Raw genomic sequence first — 25401 nt, 5'->3', positions numbered from 1 at the left:
GCTGACTTTCAGCTGCAATCCTCAGAACTCAGCCTCTTGAGTAGCTAGGATTACAGGGGTGAGCTACCAGTGCGCAGCACAGGATCCCTTTTTGCAAAAGCTTTTGGCGAATTGAACTATGTTGAATTAAGACAGATATATCACTAATTTCCCTAATAATGTGTTTCATATTCATTTTTTTTTGTTTTTTGTTTTGGTTCTGGATGTGGGGCCTAAACTCTGGGCCTGGGTGCTTTCCCTCAGCTCTTCAGCACAAGGCTACCATTCGACCACTTCAGCAACAGCACCCCTACCGGCTTTTTTCTTTTCGCTTATATGGTGCTGAGTAATCGTACCCAGGGCCTCATGCATGAAACGCAAGCACTCTACCACTGAACCACCTCCAGCCCCTTATATTAGTGCTTTGTGAAACAATATATTCGTGACCCATAATATCATATGCCACTCCTCCTTTAAAATACATTCAAATAGTGGGGCTGGGAAGGTGGCTCAGTGGTAGAGCGCTTGCCTTGCATGCATGAGGCCCTGGGTTCGATTCCTCAGCACAACACAAGCAAAAAGAAAAAAGCTGGAAGTGGCGCTGTGGCTCAAGTGGTAGAGCGCTAGCCTTGGGCTGAAGAGCTGAGGGATAGCACTCAGGCCCAGAGTTCAGGCCCCACGACCGGACCCAAAAAAAAATTCAAATATTTGTATTATCATATAGTATATTATACAATATATACATACATATATACTTATATTTTATTATATATTATATATAAATGATGTATATAGTGAATACGGAAAACGATCCCAATTCCGGAATTTAGCTTTTCCTGTCACAATGTTACCCAAGTCTTCTGTCAGACATGCAGATTTTCATCAACAATCTCCCTTGTCAGTTGTTTTTTATTTCTTGAGTAAATGAGTCTTCTTTACCACCAATAGGCTACATACAAAAATGGTATGAACGCCGGGCGCTGGTGGCTCACGCCTGTAATCCTAGCTACTCAGGAGGCTGAGATCTGAGGATCATGGTTAAAAGCCAGCCAGGTCAGGAAATGCTATCAAATTCTTATCTCCAGCTGTAGCTCAAAGTGGTAGAGTGCTAGCCTTAAGTGAAAGAACTCAGGGACAGTGGCCAGCTTTTAATTTCAAGCACCACCATTCTGTACACACACCCCCTACACGCACACTCTTCACTCGGTCCCTTCCTAAACCCTCTGTCCTCTTCACTGAACTGGTGATTGCCAGTTTCTGGATTTCCCACTGCAGCATGCCAACCAGCCTTGTTCCCTCTGCACATGCACCTCTGCCACACTGCGGGGCCCAGGCCTCCTCTCAGAATCCACTGCCCTGGGATAGAGAGCAGATGAAATTCAAGGATTCTCAGAACGTGTGCTTCAAGAGAGGGAGACTCAAAACTGTTCCTCACCTGGTATACAGAGACGCATTGATCTATTTGTGTAGAACAATGCCAACATGGTCAGAAAAAAATGTTTTGCTACCCCAAACGACACCCTTTTCTAAAGACTGTTAGATATTCCCTCAGATTTTTACATGTTAGAGGTTGTAGCTTTTGATATAATGAACACGAAAAGGCAGCCACAATGACTTTTTTTGGGAGGGGTCTGGTGCTGGGGCCAGAACTCTGGGCTTGGTTGCTGTCCCTCAGCTCTTCAGCTCAAGGCTAGCGCACTACTACTTGAGCCACAGCGCCACTTCTGGCTTTTTTTCTTTTATTTATGTGGTGCTTGGGAATCAAACCCAGGGCTCATGCATGCAAGGCAAGCATTCTACCAGTGAGCCACCCTCTCAGCACCCCCACAATAACTTCTTACAGAGAAAAATGCCTAGCCAAGTAAACTAATATGTGCAGCAAGCTCATTTCCAGACCATTCTCCAAAGGCAGGCATGGAACTCTTATTGTGTCATCTTGATAACTTACAGTCCATGACAACCATCATGGAGACTTAGAAAATCTTCATGAAAACCCCAAAGCAAGAAACATCTTAAGAGCATAAAACTGCAGCAAATATTTAACTCTAGCTTTTAAAATTTATATGTTCTATATTTACACAGTGCAGACTGGCTCATTGTTGGCAGAGAGCTTCAAACATCAACACGTTTACCCGACTAGCTGCAAAGGGGAAGTTATCCCTAGTAAGAGGTGGGGGCTTGAGATTCATGTGGGACCAGTTTCCGAAGACACCTGTAGTGAAATAACACAGAGCTTTTGTGTCTCAGCATCAAGGGTCCTATCTCGGCACAGGCTGCATCCTCCACTGCCTGCATTCCTTGTGGCTCCCTCTAGTCACCAGTTCCTTGTAAATCCAGATTTGTTCCCTTGGTCCAGCACACTCTGCTTCCTCCCAATCAGGCCCCATATGCCCAGCATATCAGATTGGATGTAGAAAAGACCAAAGTCTTTTGTTTTCAAGAATTGAACAACATCATGTAAACATGGACATTTTAATACCATTAAAACAATAAATAGTAAATCATGAAAAAAAGTAAAACAGGCATTTGCCCAGGGAGGAGGGAGGCAAGATCTAATACTAGATCTTCTTCCAAGTTGCCTGCAGGCAGGAAGACTACTTCAGGGTCTACAATGGAATCTACCACCACACGTAAGACAAGATGTTCTTCCTGAGTTCTCAACTGGACACTGGTTCCATAGGGTGTCCATAGAAATCAAAACCTATTGTGGCCGTTCTACACATGAAAATAACCACATTCCATCCACACGCTTGGTGCAGTGCAATGATGGCTCCACAAATCTACCTGTCAGCACCATGGACATCACTGGGGCCTTCGTTAGCATGGGTTCAGGAGGGACTGCATTACGTTGACAAAAATCTGGGAATGGAAATAGGTACATGAGTATTAGAGTGAACTCTAGAAGTTCTGGTGTGACTCAACTGCCATGAGGATGGAATGGAGGAAGTTGTAGCATTTGAGTTGAGACTGAACTTTGATGAGAAGACAGGTTCTTGGGGTGCCCTCCGCTGAAGAAAGCATCCCAGTGAGTCTGGGGTCTTTCAGCTGGGGGCTCGTCTGGGATCCAGGCGCCCCCAGACCCCAAATTCCAGGACCGGTAGGAGGTAAGATAGAGCTCTTGTGTCTCGTGTCTTGTGTGTTTGTCACTTTCGTTTTGCTTTCTGGGATCCAAATCTGTATTTGGACTAGAGGGAAAAGCAGACGTGCCCAGTACCCTAGTCCCGCCCTGGAGCCCTGCTCCAGGGTGGTCTGAATCTGTATTTGGGCCAGAGGGAACAGGAAACGTGCCCAGTACCCTGGTCCCGCCCTGGAGTCCTGCTCCAGGGTCGTCTGGAGGAAGGAGGAGATCTGAGTGTCTCTGTTCTGGGGAGTTAAGGCAAGGCCGGCCACTCCCATCTGTAATTCCTTCCTCATCTGCACTCGGTTGCCGCGCGGCGTCTGGTTTTGTCTGTCTCTGTTTAGTGTTACTCGTTTTTAGTGTGTGTTTTGTATTCTCTATAGAGATGGGACAACAAGTGAGTCCACTCCTAGGACACCCGAGACCTTGTCCTAGTTTGTTTGAAAACTGCTGGTTCCGCTTTTGTAACTTGCTTGTTTGTCAATTATGAAATTGCCACTGACCACCTGCGAGTGGCCCCAGTTAGATCTCAGCCTTGGCCTTGGCTCGCGGGGTCTGAGCGTGGGGGAGAACCTGTCAGTCTGAGGGGACGGCTGCTAGGGATTTTTCTTTTCCCTTGCCCCAAGATGACTGGGAATTCTCCTCCACCTTGGAAGGCCCCTGGGTCAACGCCTGCAGGAATCTAAGAGAAAAATCCTCCGGAGGTGATAGGGGGGTTGAGTCCCCTGGTAAGTGAATGGTGGTGAGATGTCGCCCCATTCACTGAGACTTGATTTTGTCTTTGTGGCCACTTATTTGTCTTGTTAACTTTAGTGTGTGTTTGTTTTATGTTTTCTGGGGTAGGGAAGTTCTGGGTGAGTGTGGCAGGCTCACTCAGCAGACTCTGGATTCAGCTTGCTGAGTGGGAGCAGCACAGAGTTCCGGTAGGGATAAATTGGTGCCCATTAGTCCCCAACTCAGCCTTCAGTCCTTGTCTAGTTCTGTTTTAGAATTGGTACCAGTTTTAAATGTGGATTCTTGGTTTTTGTGTTTATCTGTGTTTTTGTTATTTTTTTAAACATCTCTGGGGGAATAAAAGTTCCAGCTGGGCTCGGTCACAGACCTGCTGTGCCTCCCTCCCTGTGAGGCATGGAAGGTTACTGGGCTAGCTCGGTTCCCTTCAAGCCTCAGGCTGCATTTTCTCCTTGTGGAGGCTGCCAGCAGGGAGGGTGTAGAACGCTGTGTACCTAGTTTGGACTTTTTCAGCTAGTCCTGACAATGTAACAATTTGTAAAGTGCTCTTGTCTAAATTGGATAAACAATCTGGCCAGTTTAGTTTAAAGTGAACCCCTCCCCCAGAGCTCCTCCAACAGAAGGGATTCAAAAGACTAATTAGTGAATTGCCTTGCTAGACAAACAAGCTCTGGGAAAATAAAGCCCAACAAAGGTACCTAGTTGTTTAAAAGAAATACTGTCTTAAATTTTTGTTTAAAAACTTTAAAAAGTGTACGTATGACTGATTTTGATTTTTGCACGCTTTAAGATCCGTGTGAGTGTTTTGTGTATGTCTGTGATAAGAATTGTCAGCATGCTGTAACAATTGGGTGAGTTAAAATTTAAATGTAAAGGTTAGTTTAACACTGTCAAAGATGTTACCTGTTCTGTCTGTCTAAAACTGTATTTCATTCGAGAACCAAGAGAAGAGATGGGAAAAAACTTAAAAGCCAACAGAAGACCTATCTTTAGGGGTGAGGGGTGAACGAGCAGAAGTGCAGTTCAGCTGGTCATGCATGGTGGGACAGGCCCTGGGAGGAGTCCACACATGGTGAAAGAGGGCAAGCTGGCACAAACACAGTTCATCTAACCCTAAAGAGTCGGACTGGGTGTGTGCCCATTCCATAGAAGGGGCTGAGTGGCCCATCTTTGTTCTCTCTCTTTTCCCTGCAGATACAGACTGAAAACATGATGGTTAAAATGAGTGATGTGATGATCTGATTAGTATTGCTAAAACTTCCCCTTGGATGTGTTAACATTAAAATTAGGAAGGTCTTAAAAAAAATTAGAAATGGATTTCTGGATATAAAGTTTAAAAATAAAATTGTTCTTAACATTGGCCTCAATGTGCACAGAGGAAAAATTAGGATTATCAAAATAATTGCCATTCCAGCTTGCTCTTATAGGTTGTTTTTTTTAAGTTTCCAGCAAAGTCCAGAGCAAACCACAGAGGATTCTTAAAAGTTTGTCAGATGTAACTTTGACTCTCAATAAGTTTTAGGTAAGAGCATGCTTAAGAGCTACTTCTACGTTGACCACCTTGTTGCTTTTAATTGGAGTAAAGTGGCCTTTTGTAGGACTCATTGATCTGCAAACTGGTTCAAAGCCAACCCGGGCACAAAAAGGTCCCTGTGAGACTGTCACCTCTACTCAGCCAGCAGAGTGCTGAAAGAGCAAGCAGAGTTGCTTTGGGACTCAAAGTGGCAGAGTGCTAGCCTTGAGCTGGAGAGCTGAGGGACAGTGCTCAGGCCCGAGTTCAAGTCCAGCGACCAGCTAAAGGGAAATGCCAATGAGGCATTTATCCCAAAGTGAAAAAGACACTCCTGGGACAAAAGCAATGGAGGAGCATCCAGAGGCAGTAAGCCACTGCTTGGATGGCAGAAATGTCAGATCCTAGAGTCATTTGTGCATGGTCCTTGAAAACTGGTCAGAGCCGGGAGGTCATAAAAAGAGTTTGTAAGCATGCCTAATGTTCATGACTACCTTGTAAGGAACAGGAACTTGCCACTTGCCAGTCCTCTGTGATAGTAAAAAGCTAATGTTATGAAATGTGGGGGATAGTTTAAATCTCAACCCCTTTATGTGCCAAAAGCTTTAATTGGCAGTAACTATTGAGCTGACATCAGCTACATGAAATTCATCTGCTCAGGAAAAAGTTTGTAAACCAGAGAGTCCATTGATATCTGTCTAAAGGCTTGCAAAGGTAACTTAGGCATTGTTAGGGTCACTAGAGATCACGTTCCTAAGTCATCCAAAAGGATGTTTTTGCAAACCAGAGTGCTAAACAAGCTACACTGCTGTAGCTGGAGAAAGGGTCTGTGCAGTTGTCAAAATATTGTTCTTAATGACATCTAACCCTGATGGCCTCTTTGTAAAATAGGCTAAGGTTATAGGTTCCTGGCTAGGTAAGATAGATCAACGCCCCTGAAGTCAGCTTGAAAAAGTTACAGAAGATGGACCTTTGCTCTTCTACCCCCATTTTAAGATCAAGGGTCCAGAGTCAGTTTTGGAGAAATGAGGCAAAATAGATAAAATAATTTTTTTAAAAAAAGGCATAAAAAATAGTGTTAACAGTTGTCGGTGTGCAAGGTGTGGAGACTGCATCTGTCAGAGATGGTTACAAGACTGAGCCTTCTGTGTCTATTTACAAAAATATCTGGTTAGTAAAAAAGTTGTGATTTGGGTAAATTGTCCTGGGCTATTGTTTAAAGATCTTAAAAACCAGCAGGATCAAAACTTGCCAAGCCTATGCAATGTATCTTTAACCAGTCTGTGTAGGAATTTACAGCCCAGCATAAGGTGTGACAGTCCCTCGGAGCCACTGAGAGACCCTGCTGCTGCTGCTGCTGCTGCTGCTGCTGCTGCTGCTGCTGCTGCTGCTGCTGCTGCTGCTGCATACCCTAATGGGTAAAGTTCAACGACGACCTGACAACTGTCACCTGGAGAAACTCCTGCCTGATTCCATCACCTGAGTCTGCTTCCTGTTTGACTGCTGCTAAATCCAAGATCTTGTGGGACATTCTTTTAGGTGATATCCAGAAACCCTCTCTTCCCACAGTGGATATTGGGGACAAGGATATCACTGGCTTGCTTGCCTTAGGCAATTCAGTGCATAGTGACTGGAAATCCACTCTATGGTCACAGCCTAGTTTGGCTCTGGTATGGTAATAACCTGAGTGTGTTATCAATGGAAGTAATAAACTGAAAAGGAGAGGGGGTTAGTATAGAAAGCCTTGGGAAAGGAATTGGGGAAAAATTGGTATCCCCTTTGGATAAGAAAGGATTTGAAAAGTAAGGATTGTCTTTAAGACAAACCTCAGAAAGTTTAAGTATGTGGCAGATGGTATGAGTATGTCTTAAAATTGGAGCTTACAAGTACAGCTGGTATAAAATTAAGTTAACTGTGATACATGGAGTCAGGACTGGTGGGAAAAAATGTAAGGGGCCCTGGTACTGTTACTTTTGTTACAATTGGACCTTGTATACTCAACAGACTTGTAAAAGAAAAAGATCAGCTCAGTCCGTCCATTAGTTCTGAGATCCAAATACCAAGCATTGAGAACAACTGACACCCCACAAAATAATATAGAGACACCCTAAATTTTAAGATTAAAATTGGTCCAAAGACAAGAGGAGGGAATGAAAGATTGAAATTGGGGCTATGTTCATTTTACACTATGCTAACTGCTAATTCTGCTTCTGTAAACCTGCTTGCGCTAACACTGACTCTTCCCCTCCCAGAAATAAGTAAAAAGTTACAAAGTCCAGATGCAGGCCCAGGGACAAGGTCTGCAAACATAGGTAAAGAACAAAAGAGTATGTTCTTCTAAATTCCTGTGTAAAAACTCACGGCAGGGGGCTCAAGACAAGGACCATCTGGCGAGCCCAGCAAACTAAGTCAAATGTCAACCAATCACGAGTCTGTAACTATGTGGACTCCCCCCCCCCCCCCCCCAGGGAAGCCTCCCCCTAGAGAGCCAACCAGTTTACCACTAGTGTTACAAGACTTCCCACACAACAAAATGATTGCTGGAGTATATGATAATTTTTAACCTGAGCCAATCCTGGGGATCCTGGGGTCTTACGCTAATCCTGTGGTTTTTGTCTTTAAAAGTGCCTGTAACCGCTGCTCGGGGCTTCCAGTCTGCCTTGGACAGGGAGCCCGTTTGCGCAAACGCCTAATAAACTCCTCTTGCTTATTGCATCTGCTGGTTTGGAGTCTTGGTTCTTGGGGTGCCCTCCCGTTGAAGAAAGCATCCCAGTGAGTCTGGGGTCTTTCAACCTTTCTGGTGGGCAGAGACCAGGTTCATCACCAGCATCTCCACCAGGCCTGGATCTTGACTCCACACATTATAGGGCACATTCATTTGGGGCTGAATCACTCTCCCCCTAAGGTTTTCAAGAGAATGGATCTTTCTAACATGGAAATGAGAGCACACTTCAAGTTGAGTAACTGTGGGCAGGCTGGCTTCTGAAAGGACAATTTTCACATGCACAGAACGGCCCCTGCTAGCAGATGGGATGATCCCATTCCCACCCTCAGTCCCAATGGCATGGTGGGGCTGTTTTGTAAGGATGCTTCCACAGTAATGCTGTGTGTGTGTCTGTGTGTGTGTGTGTCTATGTGTGTGCGTGTGTGTCTATGTGTGTGTGTGTGTGTGTGTATGTGTGTGTGTGTGGGTGTTTCCATTGCCTGGCATACATAATTGAGGATCCAAGAAGGTGGCCCAAAGTCTAAAAGAAATGATTTGGAGTCAAGCACTGGAACTTAGTGTAATTCTCCCCATAAGGGAATAGATGAAGCACTTAGTATGCCGTTATGTATGTAGTTTATACTCACTGACAAGTAAATGAAACCAACTTGTTCATTTCCAGGGACACATTTCACTTGGAAATGTGTTAACTGAAGTGCTGGTAGATTAGACAATGGTGTGCTGGAAAGGATGATAGAAGAAACTCTAGTTTATCTTATTACAGATACATACAGACATGAAAATATATTTCTGTCTACTTGTGCATGTGTGCGCTAGGAAACACACACATATTTCCTCACTCTGTTGAAGCACAGATGCCTCAGTAGCAAGGGCACACTGGTTCTCACAGACTAAGTTATACTGGCATTTTCCAATACAAGAACTTGTCTCATTGTTGAAGAAAGTATTGCTACTACCTTTTGATGGAAAGCAATACAATGAGCATGTATCAGCATCAAAACCTGTAATGTCATGAAGACAGTAACTGGGAAACAAGAAATCACAGACATGTTACAAACAACAGTGATGCCACAGCCTGTGCATTGAAAAATGCTGCTGCGGGGAACTTACACAGCTGAACACATTAAAATGAGATATAATAACACAAATTGTGTGGAAAGAAAATTAAATGAAACTAACAACTACATCAGGAGAGAGAGAGAGGGAGAGAGAGAGTGTGTGTGTGTGTGTGTGTGTGTATGCAAGCGTGGGTACTGGGGCTTGAGTTCAGGGCTTGTCCTCTCACTTGGATGTTTCAGGGGAGTGGTGCTTTGCCATGGCTTCAGTCCAGAATTTTTGGCTGCTTAACTGGAGACACAGTCTCATGGGCTCCTCTGCCAGTTAGGCTGTGAAGTCCTGTGATTGCAGCCTCTTGCAAAGCTGGAATTACAGATCTCTGCCACTAAAATCCCCTTGTAGAATTAATATGTGCTAATAAAAGGTTTCAAAATATGTCACCAACAATATTATAAAATGACTGAATGAACACTACAGTGTAGGGGAATTTTTGGTTTAGTGTTGTGTATTTCCAAGAGAATTTTTCAGAGACTTTAGTACACAAGCACATGCAGCATATCTTACATGTTAAAAATGTAGTACTGGGGCTGAAAAATTGGCTCATTGGTAGAGCACTTGCCTTGCATGCATGAGCCCCTGGTTTGATTACTCAGAATCACAGGAGCAAAAAAAAAAAAAAACCAGAAGTGGTGCTGTGCTTCAAGTGGAAGGACATTGAGGGACATCGCCCAGGCACAGAGATCAGCTCCCACAAATGACAAAAAAAAACTTACTAGCCACCTAGTTGTTGGTGGCTCAGATCTTTAATCCAGGATACTTAGTAGGCTGAGATCTAAGGAATGAAATTGGAAGCCAATCAGGACTGGAAAGTCCCTGGACTCTCATGTCCAATTAACCACCAAAACCCACAAGTACTGCAGTGGATCAAGTGGTAGAGCATTAGCCATGGGCAAAAATGCTCAGTGATAGCCTCAACTCTCTGAATTCAAGCCCCAACACTGGCACACACACAAATTGGTCTGGGTTTTGTGTTTGTTTAGTTTTGTTTGTCCACCAGTCCTAAGGCTTGAACTCAGGGCCTGAGATTTATTACTGAGTCTCGTTGCTCAAGGCTACATCTCTACCACTTGAGCCCCAGCACCACTTCTAGTTTTCTGATGTTCTGGAGATAAGTGTCTCATGGACTTTCCTGCCCAGGCTGGCTTGGAACCATAATTCTCAGATCTCTGCCTTGCAAGTAGCTACTATTATAGAAATTAGCCACCAGGGCCCAGAAATGCCTAATTTACCAAAAGGTCAAAATTTTTGGAAATGAAAAAAAAAACCATTTTGTAAGGTGCCATTGGGTCAGGGCTTTAACCATATTTATTTAAGAGCCCAGGAACTCAGAAACTCAGTTTAGAGCCAGTTCAGGCAGAAAGCCTATGAGTCTCTGACTTCCAATTGACTATCAAGAAAACTGGAAGTGATCTATGGGAAAAGTGATGGAGCCCTAACCTTGAGCAAAAACACTCCAAGACAGCACCCAGTCCTTCAGCTCAAATCCCTGGATGAAAAAAAGAAACCACTCATTTTTTTTAAAAAAAGCAGTTTTATTTCTAATATAAGTTCATTTCCAACCTAGTGTCTTGTGAGTCTCATTGTTATAAAGGGTAAATTAGTTTTTTTGGTTTTTTTTTTTTTTGGGGGGGGGGAGTGGTCTGGTTATGGGGCCTGCACTCTGGGCCTGGGTGCTGTCCCTCAGCTCTGCAGCTCAAGACTAGTGCTCTACCACTTGAGCCACAGCGCCACTTCCGGCTTTTTTCTTCTTGCTGATGTGTTGCTGACGAATTGAACCCAGGGCACCATGGATGCAAAGCAAGCGCTCTACCACTGAGCCACCTTCCCAGCCCCCAATGGGTCAATTTGTTATACCCCTTCCACTCCAGATATTAGGTAAACGTATATACAAAATACAAGGTAACAAAATCAAATACAGTGACAACAGGGATGTACCATGCAAAGAAAACAAAGAAAAAAAGCCCATGGTACATTAAAAACGACAACAAAGAAAACCCCTTGAGTCCATATCTTGGCATTCATTTTGCATTGCATCATTTTTTGTTGTTGTTGTTGGTACACTTTTGTTAGTTTCAGATTACAAATTCACTAGGATTTTCAATCCTGGTATTTATGTTTTTTCAACTCACTCTGGCACCCAGCCCAGTCACCCCAATGTCAACCCTGAACCTCTGAGAAGCCATTCCCAGCACACCAACCACGAAAGCCAGCTACGAATATGATGGGCTTAGCTTGCATGGCTCACCCGGACTAATGTTCTCAAACCGCGGTGAAGCCCCACGAAAGGAACATCTTCCCACCAGCTCAATGGTCGCGGCTCCCTTCCTTCCAGCTCACTCTCATCCACAACTGCACTGTCAGCCTAAAGAGCCGGCTTGGGCAACAAAGTCTGTGAGGCTTCTATCTCCAGAAAACCAACAGAAATCTGGAGGCAGAACTGTGATCCAAGTGGTAGAGTGGCAGCCCTGAGGAGGGGAAAGGAGAGGGGAAAGTCAGGGAGGACACCAAGGCCTTGAGTTCAAGTCCCAGGACTGGCACACACTCACATTACAAGTGGAAATAACAAGGAGGGAAAGCTAAGGCATTGGATGACCCTTCCTGGCAATACACCACCATCACCCCGAAACACTCCCCGGACCCCAGGAAAGCCGTTCCTCCAAACCTCCGTGTCCCCTCCAGACCAGCCAGACACCTAAGGGACTCACCTCAGACAAAGCCCGCCGCCCTTCCTCCCAGCAGCACACCTGCGCAAACCCCACTGCTTCCTGCACCCCGTGTGCTGGGGTCTGGCCGTCCTGCAGGCTCCACGCCGGGCAAGGCACGGGAGGATCCGCTGCCCGGCCTGACAGCAACCATGGCGGAGCCAGGCGCCAAAAGACCGCGGAGGCCGCACGGGGCGGCACAGCCAGGCCCCAGCCCCAGAAAGGACGTCCACAAGTTCCCGCTGCACACAAGGCCTTGCGGGCTTTCCTGAGAGGCCTCCCTTCCCCACGGCTGCCCTTCCTCATCGCTTCCCCCAGGACAGCACCTCAGAGCCAACTTCTCTGCTCCAGACCCCTGTCTCTCCCAGAAGCTGCAATGGCGGTCCCGGAGGGGCTGGATTGCCAGTCTGAGCACGCGCACCAGCCGTCCTCCCACTGCGCATGTCCATGTGCTGCTCCAGAGGGGCTCAGGCCTGGTCTCAAAATCTAAGGCCCTGGAGTTAAGAGTCCCTGAAACTCAGAACCCAGATTCCTAAATCACAAAGATCACAGGCCTGTGCCTCAGATGGCCAGCTCACAGCCCCTTTTTCATAGAGTTTGCTGAATTTCCTTATGTTCACTTTATAGATACACACACATACACACACTCACTCAAATATATATTAATCTATTTTTAATCAATGGTATATTTACACACAACTATAAGCATTTTTGCTCAAAAATGTTTTAGTACGCAGGTATTATTCTGTGACTTGGGTCTTGCCCTGGGCTCTTTGTTTACAATTATTTTTCAGACCAACTGTTGAGTTTTGGCCTCCGGCTGGTATTCAATTTCAAGTTCCTCATTTCTGTCTTCCCAGTAGCTCTCATTGATTAGAAGTGCGCAGCTCTACCACCAGATTAACAAAACAACAATTATATAAATACAATAGTTCTTGAAACACCAGTAGAAATGCAGAAGTCATGTACCCTATCTCACAGGTATGCAGGATGGAGAGCTAACATTTTATATAAACTTGAATCCCTAGACTCAGATTGTAAAACTAATTGTGTTGTACTTCAGTAGCTTGTATATGTCTGGATTCCAGACTCAAACAACAAGAAACAAAACTCCAGGATCTTCAATTGTCTCAGGCTGACAAAATTCTTGTCTTGTCACATTGATGTCAGGCTTCAAACCTTTGCTATGAAACATTCATGTGATTTCTTAGAAAATCAGGTTTAAAAAAGATTCCCTGACTGGATGCTATGGATCTCACCTGTACTGGTAGCTAGTCGGGAGTCTAAATCTGAGGATCATGGTTCAAAGCCAGATCACTCAGGAAAGTCCATGAGACTCTTCTCTCCAATTAAGCACCAAAAAATGGAAGGGGAGCTGTGACTCTAAGTGGAAGAGCATTAGCCTTGTGCAAAAAAAGCTCAGAGACAGTGCCCACAACATGAGTTCAAACTCCACAACCAAACAGAGAGAGGAAAAGCAAGAGACAGAGACAGACAGAAAAAGAGCCGAGAGACAGAGAGAGACAGAAACAGACAGAGATTGACAGAAATAGAGACAGAGACGGACAAACACAGAGACAGGAAGACTGAGAAATCACTGACAACTCCATTTAGAAAAATGTATATGGATATCTAAGATGTATATCCTGTTCTTCCACAATTCAGTACAGAGTACCACCTCATCCTGATCCACATTTGGCTACCTGGAATCTATTTGGTGTTTCATAAATTATTCCACATGCTCCCATAGAACATAAACAGGCCCACACCTACTCACCAATTGTTTATAAGTCTGGGGTTTTTGCTTATATATGTAATATTCCCATTTGTATGTTTTTGTTTCCGTGGTTTAAAGCTACAATTGACCACATTTCATGTCTAGATGTTTCATCTTTTGTGCCAGTAGTGGAATTTCAACTCAGGGCCTTGAGCTCTTGCGTATTTTTTGTTCAATGCTTAAAGATGTAACTTGAGCCATGCTATGAGTTCCTGACTTTTGCTGGCTCATTGGAGAAGTCTTTCAGAGTTGTCTACAGGGGCTGATTTGAACCTTGAGGAAGTATAGGGCATTCTTGAAGCTACAATTATTGAGATGGGCCAGGACACCTGGCATGTCTTTGTCCCTCTGGCTAAGTCTTCTGTCTTCTATTGATGATGGCTGTTACCTATTTCCTATGTATTTTGTCAAATACTTTTCCCCCAAAGTAAATTTTTGGTGGTATTTGGAGGTGAAATGGCCTTACATATTTGCACAGAGCAAAATGGGGGTGTGTACTGACTTGAATTCACTAATGGAAGAAAGTCCCCCGTACAGAACATTTAGTCTGGCATTTGTCTCAAGAGACAAAACAACTTTGAAGGACATCTGGTTTGCTATGTCCTAGAGCTTTAGTAGTGGCCTGATCACCCCATGCAGGCATGGGTTGGGTTCCTTGCCCCTCATAGTGCACTGAACACTTCCCTTCATAGCCAGTAAGTGTTGTTGGACAGTTCCAGGTCACTCTTTTGCCTTTACTCAGGACTCATGTGTCTGGGACATCAGAATGTATAAGAAAACAAACCAGAGCATTTAGAAACCATACATTGTACAACATAAACATATACATTTAATAAATTTAGAAGAATAAAAAGAATGAACATTTTACAACAATCAGGACAAAAAGAAAAAGAGAGATATCCCCAGGGAGAGGGGAGGGAAGCTCTAAGGCTAGGTCGGCTTCTAAGTTGCCTTCAAACATAAATTCTGCCTCAGAATCCTCCAAAGTATCTAGCTCCTCATGAAAGAGAGGATTTGCTCCAGCAAAGGCTGGAGAGGCAGATTCTAATTTCTCAGTTGGAGATTGGTTCTGCTGCAGCAGGACAGATTTGTCCAGATGTTCAGTGAGGACAGATTCACTTTCCTGAGCTGCATCTAATGTTGGGACCTCACTCATTGGTTCCCCTGAGCACAGACTGGGGACATTTTCCATCAGCCCCACGTGTGCTACTCCCTCCAGCACGCCAGGAGGTGTGCTAATTTGACCCTTTTTGAGCTGATCTGGGCTGCCTGTGAAAGTCACAGGAAGACAATCACTATTACCTTCTTCTTTCTTTGGGGTCCCTACAAGTTCAGCTCTGTTACATGTGGGCTTCAGAACCACTGTCTTATCCACAGGACTCACAACCTTTTGGGGCCTCACTGCAAATGCATTCAACCCCTCTACATGCACATGCATTGTGTAGTCCAGTGAGGGCTCCAGATCCCCATCCATCACCATCCTTGACATCACCGAGGGCTTCTTCCTTGGGAGGTCAGGAGAAGCTGCTCTATGGCGGCCAAAGCCTGAGAAACAGAAATAGGTAAAGGAGTTTGAGAGTGGATTCTGGATGTTCAGGTGGAGTTCAATTTCCATGAGGCTCTAATGGAGGAACCTGTACAAGGTTACTTTGGACTGAACACTGATGAGAAGGTAAGGTCTTTCCCAAGAGTGGCTAAGCACAAGTGCTTTCACTAATAGAACCAACACTGCCTGGCACATAGTACCATAAAAAGACATTCTTACAACCTGGGGGGTAATAAGGGCTCTCAGGCAATTAGGCTCATCCCTAGAGGCCCAGGCGCCATCCCTACTCACAAGCTCTGAGGTGACCACACAGGGACTTCTTCCTCTGTTTCTTGGTCTCATTCTTCCCGCTCTCCTCCAGCTCATCCAGATGAACGTGGGGATTAAGGACCAGATGTGAGGAGGGCATGTGGAGCATGGCATAGTGGGTAAGTTCTTTCACCGGGTGTCGGTTCTGGGGCTCTCGGAAATCTGCAGGATAGCAGTCCATCCACATGGTGAATATGGAACAAAGGGTGCTGAGGGCAGATTGGTGACAAGAAGAGTGAGTGCCTGCCCTCCCTATCCTGGGCCTCCCATAGCCCCTTTCTGCAAGGCTGCTATATGCACACTTGCATGCTGGGAAGCAGGAGGAGACTCCTGCAGGCAGAATGATCTTCACCAGCCATGACTAGAAGCTTCTGAAAGATAATTCTCCAATATTCTCACTGTGATAGGTCACAAGAAGGAACTGATTTTGAACACACAGCCCTCCCTGTCATCCCTGAGAGTCCACAACCACACCACAGCTGTGTCCTCTACCACCACTCCAACCCCAACCCTCTGCCCCTAGTGGAAAGCACAATGATGTGCAAATGAGAAATCTGCACTTTGAATCAGAAGCCTCAAAGATACCATTTTGAATGAAGGGGCCTTTTCTTTGTGCCACAGTCCACTTACTTCTTTATTTGTTCATCTTCCTCAGAGTTACGGCCCGGGAATCTGTACCTATGGGAGGACAGGAGGAAGTCACCTCTCAGCTTCTCCTTTTCTGCCCACACAGGACACATATGGGATGGGCTCATTCCCAGATGGGAATGGAATCTGACACATAAATAAGTAAGATACAGTTCAGTGAAAATTCTGCTAAGAGACTTATATGCATTGGTCCAAGGTAAATGTGACAGTGCTCATGCCTCTAATCCTAGCTAATCAGGAGCATGAGATCTCAGGTGCACAGTCTGATCAGACATTAGTCAGTAAAAGTCTAAGGACATTAATTTTTAAAAGGCCAGAATTGCACCTATGGTTCAAATGCTGTAGTGGTAGCTCTGAGCACCAAAGAAACAGCACCAAGACGCTGAGTTTAGGTTGAAAGACTGACACACACACAAAAACATAAAAGCTTCAGGGGTTATAAATATGTAAAGCCAACATAATGCCTCCCTGAAATCTCTGAGTTGATTCAGCCTCCAGTTCAACCACCTCCCCACACCCCAGCCTTTCCTGGGTCTACATTATTCACAAACATCCAATTTGTAATGAAACCTTATTTACTCATGGGAAATGTGATTTCCTAGAACCTCACCTAGGGGAGGGCAGAAGTCGTGTGCCATAGGCCCATGCCTGTAATCCTAGCCCCTCAGTAAGCAAGCTTCTGAGGTTCCAGGAGCTTTTCTGGGAAATGTCCTGGGCAGACCACTACTAAGAAACTATGCAGGGTATGCACTTTCTTGTCTCATGCCAAGCTCCTGTGAGAAGACCCCCATGAAATCAACAGGTTCAGAGAGGTGCCAAGTATTCCACAACTCAGCCAGGAATATCTGAACGGTCCCGGTTTTGAAGGGGGAACACTCACTTTTTGAACACAATATCCAGCACTTGCTCCATTGTTGCCCACTGTCTATAATTGTGGAGGAAGTTTCCAACATAGAAGAGATCGCCTTTCTGGTAGGCTGGGACCAGGTTCATCACCAACATGTCCAGCAGGCTTGCCTCCGGGCTCCATAGATTGCATGGCACATTCAGGGTCAGGGCTGACGTATTAGCACACTAAGGCGAGACAAAGAATCAGAAAAAAACCATGGAAATGAGAACACTTCCAAATGAGTAATTGTGATAGAGTAGATTGAAAACTATGCAGACAGTATTATCTCAGTAAACCTAAATCACATAAGAAGGTTCTACTGTGGACCAGGTTAGGGTTAAGTAGGTTTTCTATCATGAGTATACCTTGCCTGAGTTGCCTTGTGATTGCCTAGGTTTCTTTATGGACAAATCTCTGAGATGGTTGCTTCGTGGCTTGCCACTGATCCAGTGTCTACAGCTTTGACTGAGGCACCCATCCTTCTCTTGGCTGAGACCAGAGTCTCGAGACCTGCGAATACAGCACAAGAACATGTTTCTGGCTCCGAAGTCACAGGCCAAGTGAGCTGGCTTGAGCCAACTGTGAGTTACCGTGGCCTGCTATCAGGGTTCCATGTTCTATTCCATTGTGAAGGAGGCAGGGTCACCTGTCAGGCCCAATGACCTCTGCCGCTTCCTCACACAAGAAATATTCCCATCCACCCAATATTGCAATGTGTACATGTAGACAAGTTAACAGCACACCTTGTTTGTCCAATCCTAATCTGCTAGTCCTAGGTTCTGGCATGTTCTCTGCTTCCAGGAGTCACTCCTAGGTCACATTCATGGCATATCTGTCACTATTCCTCTTATCTGGCTCAAATTATTTTGGCTCTCAGGGTCTTCTGTAACTGCCACATCCTTCTGGCACATATTTTGACATCAACATCCTAGGTCACTGTTTACTTTCTGTAGCCTAATCTGTTTGTCCTTGGAACCCCTCTCTGGTGTCATCTGGAGCCAATGCAAATGCTTAGAGATGGGAAATTGAAAGGAATATTGGAAAACATACATTACATATATAATTAGCCTTTATTACAGGTGACTATTTGTTTGGCCATTTCTGTGGCTTCACTTCAGCCTGGGCACTCCCCGAGCTCTTTTGCTCAAGGCTAGCACTCTACCACTGAGCCACCTTCCCAGCCACAGGTGTCCATTTTTGTAAGTGAGAAAATTATTTTTTATACTTGAAATATTTCATGGAGGCAAGCAGAGAAAGGAAGAGCTGCTGCATTGTCTTTTTATGATGACGAGGATTTGTTTTACTATAGCTTTGAAGGAATGTAGTATTTAAGGTAGAAAACTGCTCCTTTACGTCTTACAAGCTAATCGTTTATATAGTCATTTGCCTCTGAAGTCTTTGCTTCTGTGTCCCATGATCTATCCTCCTCCCTCAACACAAACGGGAAGAAGAATTTCACACATTGCTGAGCTGTTGTCCAGTCTCTGCATAGGAACTGAAAATACAATATTTACTATGGAGTGTGTGTGTGTGTGTGTGTGTGTGTGTGTCCATTTCTGATCTTGGAGCCTTTGCGCTATCCCTGAGCAATGTTCCTCTAAACTAGAGCTTTACCACGAGACACAGGTCCACTTTGAGCTTTTTGTAGTCAGCTGGAGATGAGAGATTCATGGAACTTTCCTACCCAGCATGGACATTGCTCCTCTTCAGCCTCATCGTTCCTCAACTGTAGCAATGGCTGTTCAGTTTCTGGATTTCCCATCCAAGCACAGACACAAGCCATCCTCCACTGCACATGTCTCTTTGTGTCCTTTGAGGGGCTCAAGTCTCTCTCGAAACTTAGTGCCCTGAGGATAGAACCTCTGAAACTCAGAACCAAGTTTCCTGATTAATTGGGATCACAGGCCTGAGCTATATATGAACAGCTCATTACCTGCCATCCACATTTTTGGGGGGATAGGGGATTGTTTGTTGGGCTTGAACTCTGGCCCTGGACCCTGTCCCTCAGCTTTTCAGCTCAAAGCTAGGGCTTTACCACCTTGAGGCACAGTACCACTTCTGGTTTTCTGGTTGCTTATTGGGAGATCAGAGTCTCATGGATGTTCCTGCCTGGCTGACTTTCCGCTGTGATCCTCAGATCTCAGCCTCTCCAGTAGCTAGGATTATAGGCATGGGCCACCAGCGCCCAGCACATGACCCCTTTTTGCAACAGCATTTGGCGAATTTAACTATGTTGACTTGAGACAGATATACCTACACAATATATGGGAATCAATGGTATATCACTGAATTCCCAAATAATGTCTTTTACATTATTGTTTTGTGAAACAACATATTCGAGATCCATAATATCATATGCTAGTCCTCCTATAAAATACAAATATATGTATTATCATGTAGTATATGATGATATATTTATATATATTATATTATATATAACATGTAAGTGATGTATATAGTGAACACAGAAAATAATCCCAATTTTGGAATTTAGCCTTTCCTGTCACAATGTTACCCAAGTCTTCTGTTAGACATACAGATTTTCATCAACAATCTCCCTTGTTAGTCGTTTTTTAGTTCTTGAATAAATGAGTCTTCTTTACCACCAATAGTCTACACACAAAAATGATATGGATCAGTGTCTCTGGCTCAGGCCTGTATTCTTTGCTAGTCAGGAGGCTGAGCTCTGAGGATCATGGTTCAAAGCCAGCCAGGTCAGGAAATGCTATCAGATTATCTCCAGCTGTAGCTCAAAGTGGTAGAGTGCTAGCCTTGAGTGAAAGAACTCAGAGACAGTGGCCAGCTTTTAAGTTCAAGCACCACCATTCTGTACACACGCCCCCTACATGCACACTCTTCACTCGGTCCCTTCTTAAATCCTCTGTCCTCTTCACTGAACTGGTGATTGCCAGAGTTTCTGGATTTCCCACTCCAGCATGCCAACCAGACATGTTCCCTCTGCACATGCACCTCTGCCACACTGCAGGGCCCAGGGCTCCTCTCAGAATCCACTGCCCTGGGATAGAGAGCAGATGAAATTCAAGGATTCTCAGAATGTGTGCTTCAAGACAGGGAGACTCAGAACTGTTCCTCACCTGGTATACAGAGACACATTGATCCATTTGTGTAGAACAATGCCAACATGGTTAGAATATAAGTTTTTGACTACCACAAACGACACCCTTTTCCAAATACTGTTAAATATTCCCTCAGATTTTCTTAAATGTTACATCAAAGTACATCTATTTACATGTTAGAGGTTGTAGCTTCTGATACAATGAATGGGAAAAGGCAGCCAAAATGACTTCTTACAGAGAAAAACGCCTAGCCCAAGTAAGCTAATATGTGCAGCAAGCTCATTTCCAGACCATTCTCCAAATGCAGGCATGAGTCTCTTATTGTGTCATCTTGATAAATTACAGTCCATATCCACCCTCATGCAGACTTAGAAAATCTTCATGGAAACCCAATGCAAGGAACATCTTAAGAGCATAACACAGCACCAAATATTTAATTCTAGCTTTAAACATTTATATGTTCTATATTTGCACAGTGCAGAATTGTTCATTGTTGGCAGAGAGCTTCAAACATCAACACATTTACCCGACTAGCTGGAAAGGAGAAGTTATCGATAGAAAGAGGTGGGGGCTTGAGATTCAAGTGGGACCAGCTTTCAAAGACACCTGTTCTGATATAACACAGAGCTTTTGTGTCTCAGCATCAAGGGTCCTATCTCGGCACAGGCTGCATCCTCCACTGCCTGCATTCCTTGTGGCTCCCTCTAGTCACCAGTTCCTTGTAAATCCAGCAGATTTGTTCCCCAGATCCAGCACACTCTGCTTCCTCCCTATCAGGCCCCATGTGCCCAGGATATTAGATTGGAGGTAGAAAAGACCAGAGTATTTTGTATTCAAGAATTATACATCATGTAAATGTGGACATTTTAATACTGTTAAAACAATAAATAGTAAAACAGGCAAATGTGCAGAGAGGAGGGAGGCAAGGTCTAACACACACACACAAAAAAAGATTCCCTGACTGGACACTGTGGATCATGCCTGTACTGCTAGCTAGTCAGGAGTCTAAATGGGAGGATCATGGCTCATAGCCATATCTGGCAAGAAAGTCCTCTTCTGTCCAATCAACCACCAGAAAACTGGAAGGGGAGCTGTGACTCTAAGTTGAAGAGCATTAGCCTTGTGCAAAAAAAGTTCAGAGACAGGTCCCACAACATGAGTTCAAGCTCCACAACAAAACAGAAGAGAGGAAGAGACAGAGAGAGAAAGAGAGAGAGGGAGAGAGAGAGAGAGACAGAGAGAGAGAGAGACAGAGAGACAGAGACAGAGGCTGAAGCAGAGGCAGAGACAGAGACAGACAGAGACAGAGACAGACAGAAACAGAGACAGAAAGATAAACACAAGAAAACAGACAGGAAGACTGAGAAATCCCTTACCACTCCAATTAGAAAGTGAATATGCATATCAAAGATGTATTTCCTATTCTTCCACAATTCACTACATAGTACCACATCATCCTGATCCACTTTTGGCTAACTAGAATCTATTTGGAGTTTCATAAATCATTCTACTGCCTCCCATAGAACATGAACAGGCCCACACCTACTCACCAATGGTTTGTAAGTCTGGCCTTTTTACTTAAATATGTAATTTTCCCATTCGTATGTTTTTCTGGTTCCATGGTTTAAAGCTACCATTGCCCACATTTCATGTCTAGATGTCTTCATCTTTTGTGCCAGTAGTGGAATTTGAACTCAGGACATTGAGCTCTTCCTTACTTTTTGTTCCATTCTAAAACATGTAACTTCAGCCATGCTAGGACTTCTTGACTTTTGCTGGCTCATTGGATAAGTCTTTCAGATTTTTCTACAGGGGCTGATTTGAAGCTCCATCCTGAGGAAGTATAGAGCACTCTTGAAACTAGAATTATTGAGATGGGCCAGGACACCTGGCATGTCTTTGTCCCTCTGACTAAGTTTTCTTTCTTTTATTGATGTTGGCTTTTACCTATTTCCCATGTATTTTGTCAAATACTTTTCCCTCAAAGTAGCTTTTTGATGTTATTTTGAGGTGAAATGTTCTTACATATTTGCCCAGAGCAAAATAGGGGTGCGTACTGACTTGACTTCACTAATGGAAGAAAGTCCCCCATTTAGTACATTTAGTGTGACAGAACAACTTTCAAGGACATCTGGTTTGCTATGTCCTAGAGCTTTAGTAGTGGCCTGATCACCCCATGCAGGCATGGGCTGGGTTCCTTGCCCCTCACAGTGCACTGAACACTTCCCTCTATAGCCAGTTAGTGCTCTTGAACAGCTCCAGGTCACTCTGTCTTTTGCCCTTACTCAGGACACATGTGTCTGGGACATCAGAATGTACATTAAAAAACCCACAGTATTTAGGATCTATAAATTGTACAACATAAACATACATCTTAATGAATTCAGAAGAATAAAAAGAATGAACATTTTACAACAATCAGGACAAAAAGAAAAGAGAGATATCGCCAGGGAGAGGGGAGGGAAGCTCTAAGTCTAGGCCGGCTTCTAAGTTGCCTTCAGACATAAATTCTACCTCAGAATCCTCCAAGGGATCTACCTCCTCATGAAAGATAGGATTTGTTCCTGGAGTTGAGAGAGAGGCAGATTCTAATTTCTCAGTTGGAGATTGGCTCTCCTGCAGCAGGACAGATTTGTCCTGATGTTCTGTGAGGACAGATTTACTTTCCTGAGCTGCATCTAACGTTTGGACCTCACTCATTGGTTCCTCTGAACACACACTGGGGACATTTTCCATCATCCACACGTGTGCTACTCCCTCCAGCACACCAGGAGGAGTGCTGATTTGACCCTTTTTGAGCTGATCTGGGCCGCCTGTGAAAGTCACAGGAAGACAATCACTATTACCTTCTTCTTTCTTTGGGGTCCCTACAGGTGCAGCTCTGTCACATATGGGGTTCAGAACCAGTGGCATATCCACAGGACTCACAACCCGTTGGGGCCTCACTGCAAATGCATCCAACCCCTCTACATGCACATGCTTTGTGGAGTCCAGTGAGGGCTCCAGATCTCCATCCATCACCATCCCTGACATCACCGAGGGCTTCTTTCTTGGGAGGTCAGGAGAAGCTGCTCTATGGTGGCCAAAGCCTGAGAAAGAGAAATATGTAAAGGAGTTTGACAGTGGTCTCTGGATGTTCAGGTGAAGTTCAATTTCCATGAGGCTCTAATGGAGGAAGCTGTACAAGTTTACTTTGGACTGAACACTGATAAGAAGGCAAGGTATTTCCAAAGAGTGGCTAAGCTCAAATCCTTTCACCAATAGAACAAACTGCCTGGCCCAGAGTATCATACAAAGACATTCTTACAACCTGGGGGGTAATAAGGGCTCTCAGGCAATTAGGCTCATCCCTAGAGGCCCAGGCGCCATCCCTACTCACAAGCTCTGAGGTGACCACACAGGGACTTCTTCCTCTGTTTCTTGGTCTCATTCTTCCTGGTCTCCTCCAGCTCATTCAGGAGAATGTGGAGGTGGAGGAGCAGGTCCGAGGAGGGCATGCAGAGCATGGCATAGTGGGTCAGTTCTTTCACCGGGTGTCGGTTCTGGGGCTCTCGGAAATCAGCAGGATAACAGTCCATCCACACGGTGAAGATGCAACAAAGGCTGCTGTGGGCAGATTGGTGACAAGAAGAGTGAGTGCCTGCCCTCCCTATCCTGGGCCTCCCATAGCCCCTTTCTGCAAGGACTGCTGTATGCACACTTACATGGTGGGAAGCAGGAGGAGACTCCTGCAAGCAGGCTGATCTTCACCACCCACGTCTAGAAGCTTCTGATAGATAATTCTCCAATATTCTCACTGTGATAGGTAACAAGAAAGAACTGATTTAGTACACACAGCCCTCCCTGTTATCCCTGAGAGTCCACAACCACACCACAATTGTGTCCTCTGCCACCACGCCAATCCCAAGGCTCTGCCCCTAATGGAAAGCACAAGTGGTGTGCAAATGAGAAATGTGCACTTTGAATCAGAAGCCTCAAAGATACCATTTTGAACGAAGGGGCCTTTTCTTTGTGCCACAGTCCACTTACTTCTTTACTTGTTCATCTTCCTCGGAGTTAGCGCCCGGGAATCTGTACCTATGGGAGGACAGGAGGAAGTCACCTCTCAGCTTCTCCTTTTCTGCCCACACAGGACACATATGGGATGGGCTCATTCCCAGATGGGAATGGAATCTGACACATAAACAAGTGAGATATGTCTATACAGTTAAGTGAAAATTCTTCTATGAGAGGTATATGTATTTGGTCCAAAGAAAATGTGCCAGTGGCTAATTCCTCAAATTCTGGCTCATCAGGAGCATGAGATCTCAGGTGCACAGTCTGATCAGACATTAGTCAGTAAAAGTCTAAAGACACTAATTTTTAAAAGCCCAGAATAGCACCTATGGTTCAAATGCTGTAGTGGTATCTCTGAGCACTAAAGAAACAGAAATCAGGCCCTGAGTTCAGGTTGCAGGACTGGCACACACACAAAATCATAAAAGCTTCAGGGGTTATAAATATGTAAAGCCAACATAATCCCTCCCTGATGTCTGTGATTCAGCCTCCAGTTCACCTGCCTTCCCCACACCCCAGCCTTCCCTGGGTCTACATTAATCACAGACATCCAATTTGTAATGAAACCTTATTTACTCATGGGAAATGTGATTTCCTAGAACCTCACCTAGGGGAGGGCAAAAGTCGTGTGCCATGGGCACATGCCTGTAATCCTAGCCCCTCAGTAAGCAAGCTTCTGAGGTTCCCGTAGCTTTTCTGGGAAATGTCCTGGGCAGACCACTACTAAGAAAGTTGGCAGGGGGTGCACTTCTTTGTCTCATGCCAAGCTCCTGTGAGAAGACCCCCATGAAATCAACAGGTTCAGAGGGGTGTCAAGTTTTCCACAACTCAGCAAGGTGGGGCTGAACAGACCAAGATGCGAAGGAAGGGGGAACACTCACTTTTTGAACACAATAGCCAGCACTTGCTCCATTGCCCCCCACTGTCTATAATTGTGGAGGAAGTTTCCAACATAGAAGAGATCGCCTCTCTGGTAGGCAGGGACCAGGTTCATCACCAGCATGTCCAGCAGGCCTGCCTCAGGGCTTCATACATTGCATGGCACATTCAGGGTCAGGCCTGACTCATTGGCACACTAAGGTAGGAAAAAGAATCAGAAAAAATGATGGAAATGAGAACACTTCCAAATGAGTAATTGTGATAGAGTGGATTGAAATCTATGCAGAAAGCATTATCTCAGTATAAACAAATCACCTAAAAAGGTTCTCCTGGGGACT

At 44.8% G+C, this 25401-nt stretch overlaps 2 protein-coding genes across 2 annotated transcripts in view; both read right to left on the bottom strand.

The window, feature by feature from the left end:
- The window catches only part of LOC122114367 (integrator complex subunit 14-like), a 56697-nt gene that overhangs the window by 19418 nt on the left and 11878 nt on the right, over positions 1-25401 (bottom strand). The gene's annotated exons all lie outside the window — the stretch shown is intronic.
- LOC122114360 (ral guanine nucleotide dissociation stimulator-like) lies at positions 14465-25252 on the bottom strand. Its single transcript, XM_042687480.1, has 10 exons — positions 25066-25252; positions 24158-24205; positions 23833-23924; positions 23508-23734; positions 23109-23217; positions 17417-17561; positions 17043-17236; positions 16145-16192; positions 15497-15723; positions 14465-15204 (listed from the first exon to the last, which is right to left on the bottom strand). Exons 4-10 carry the CDS (start codon positions 23704-23706, stop codon positions 14498-14500), a joined length of 1629 nt encoding a protein of 542 aa, XP_042543414.1. The 5' UTR covers positions 23707-23734; positions 23833-23924; positions 24158-24205; positions 25066-25252; the 3' UTR covers positions 14465-14497.

Source organism: Dipodomys spectabilis, unplaced genomic scaffold (assembly GCF_019054845.1).
Source record: "Dipodomys spectabilis isolate Male_0828 unplaced genomic scaffold, ASM1905484v1 ptg000108l, whole genome shotgun sequence".
In the NCBI taxonomy this organism is placed as follows: domain Eukaryota; kingdom Metazoa; phylum Chordata; class Mammalia; order Rodentia; family Heteromyidae; genus Dipodomys; species Dipodomys spectabilis.
Note: the sequence above shows the minus strand (reverse complement) of the source record. Positions and strands in the feature narration are given on the sequence as shown.

Excerpts from the sequence above, each read along its gene's own strand:
- LOC122114360 (XM_042687480.1), bottom strand. The coding sequence starts at position 23,706 with ATGGACTGTTATCCTGCTGATTTCCGAGAGCCCCAGAACCGACACCCG. Across the intron at positions 17,237-17,416 it reads CACAAGGCAACTCAGGCAAG|TGTGCTAATACGTCAGCCCT; the intron begins GTATACTCATGA and ends GTCTCGCCTTAG. Across the intron at positions 15,724-16,144 it reads GAAGATGAACAAATAAAGAA|CACCCTTTGTTCCATATTCA; the intron begins GTAAGTGGACTG and ends ATCTGCCCTCAG.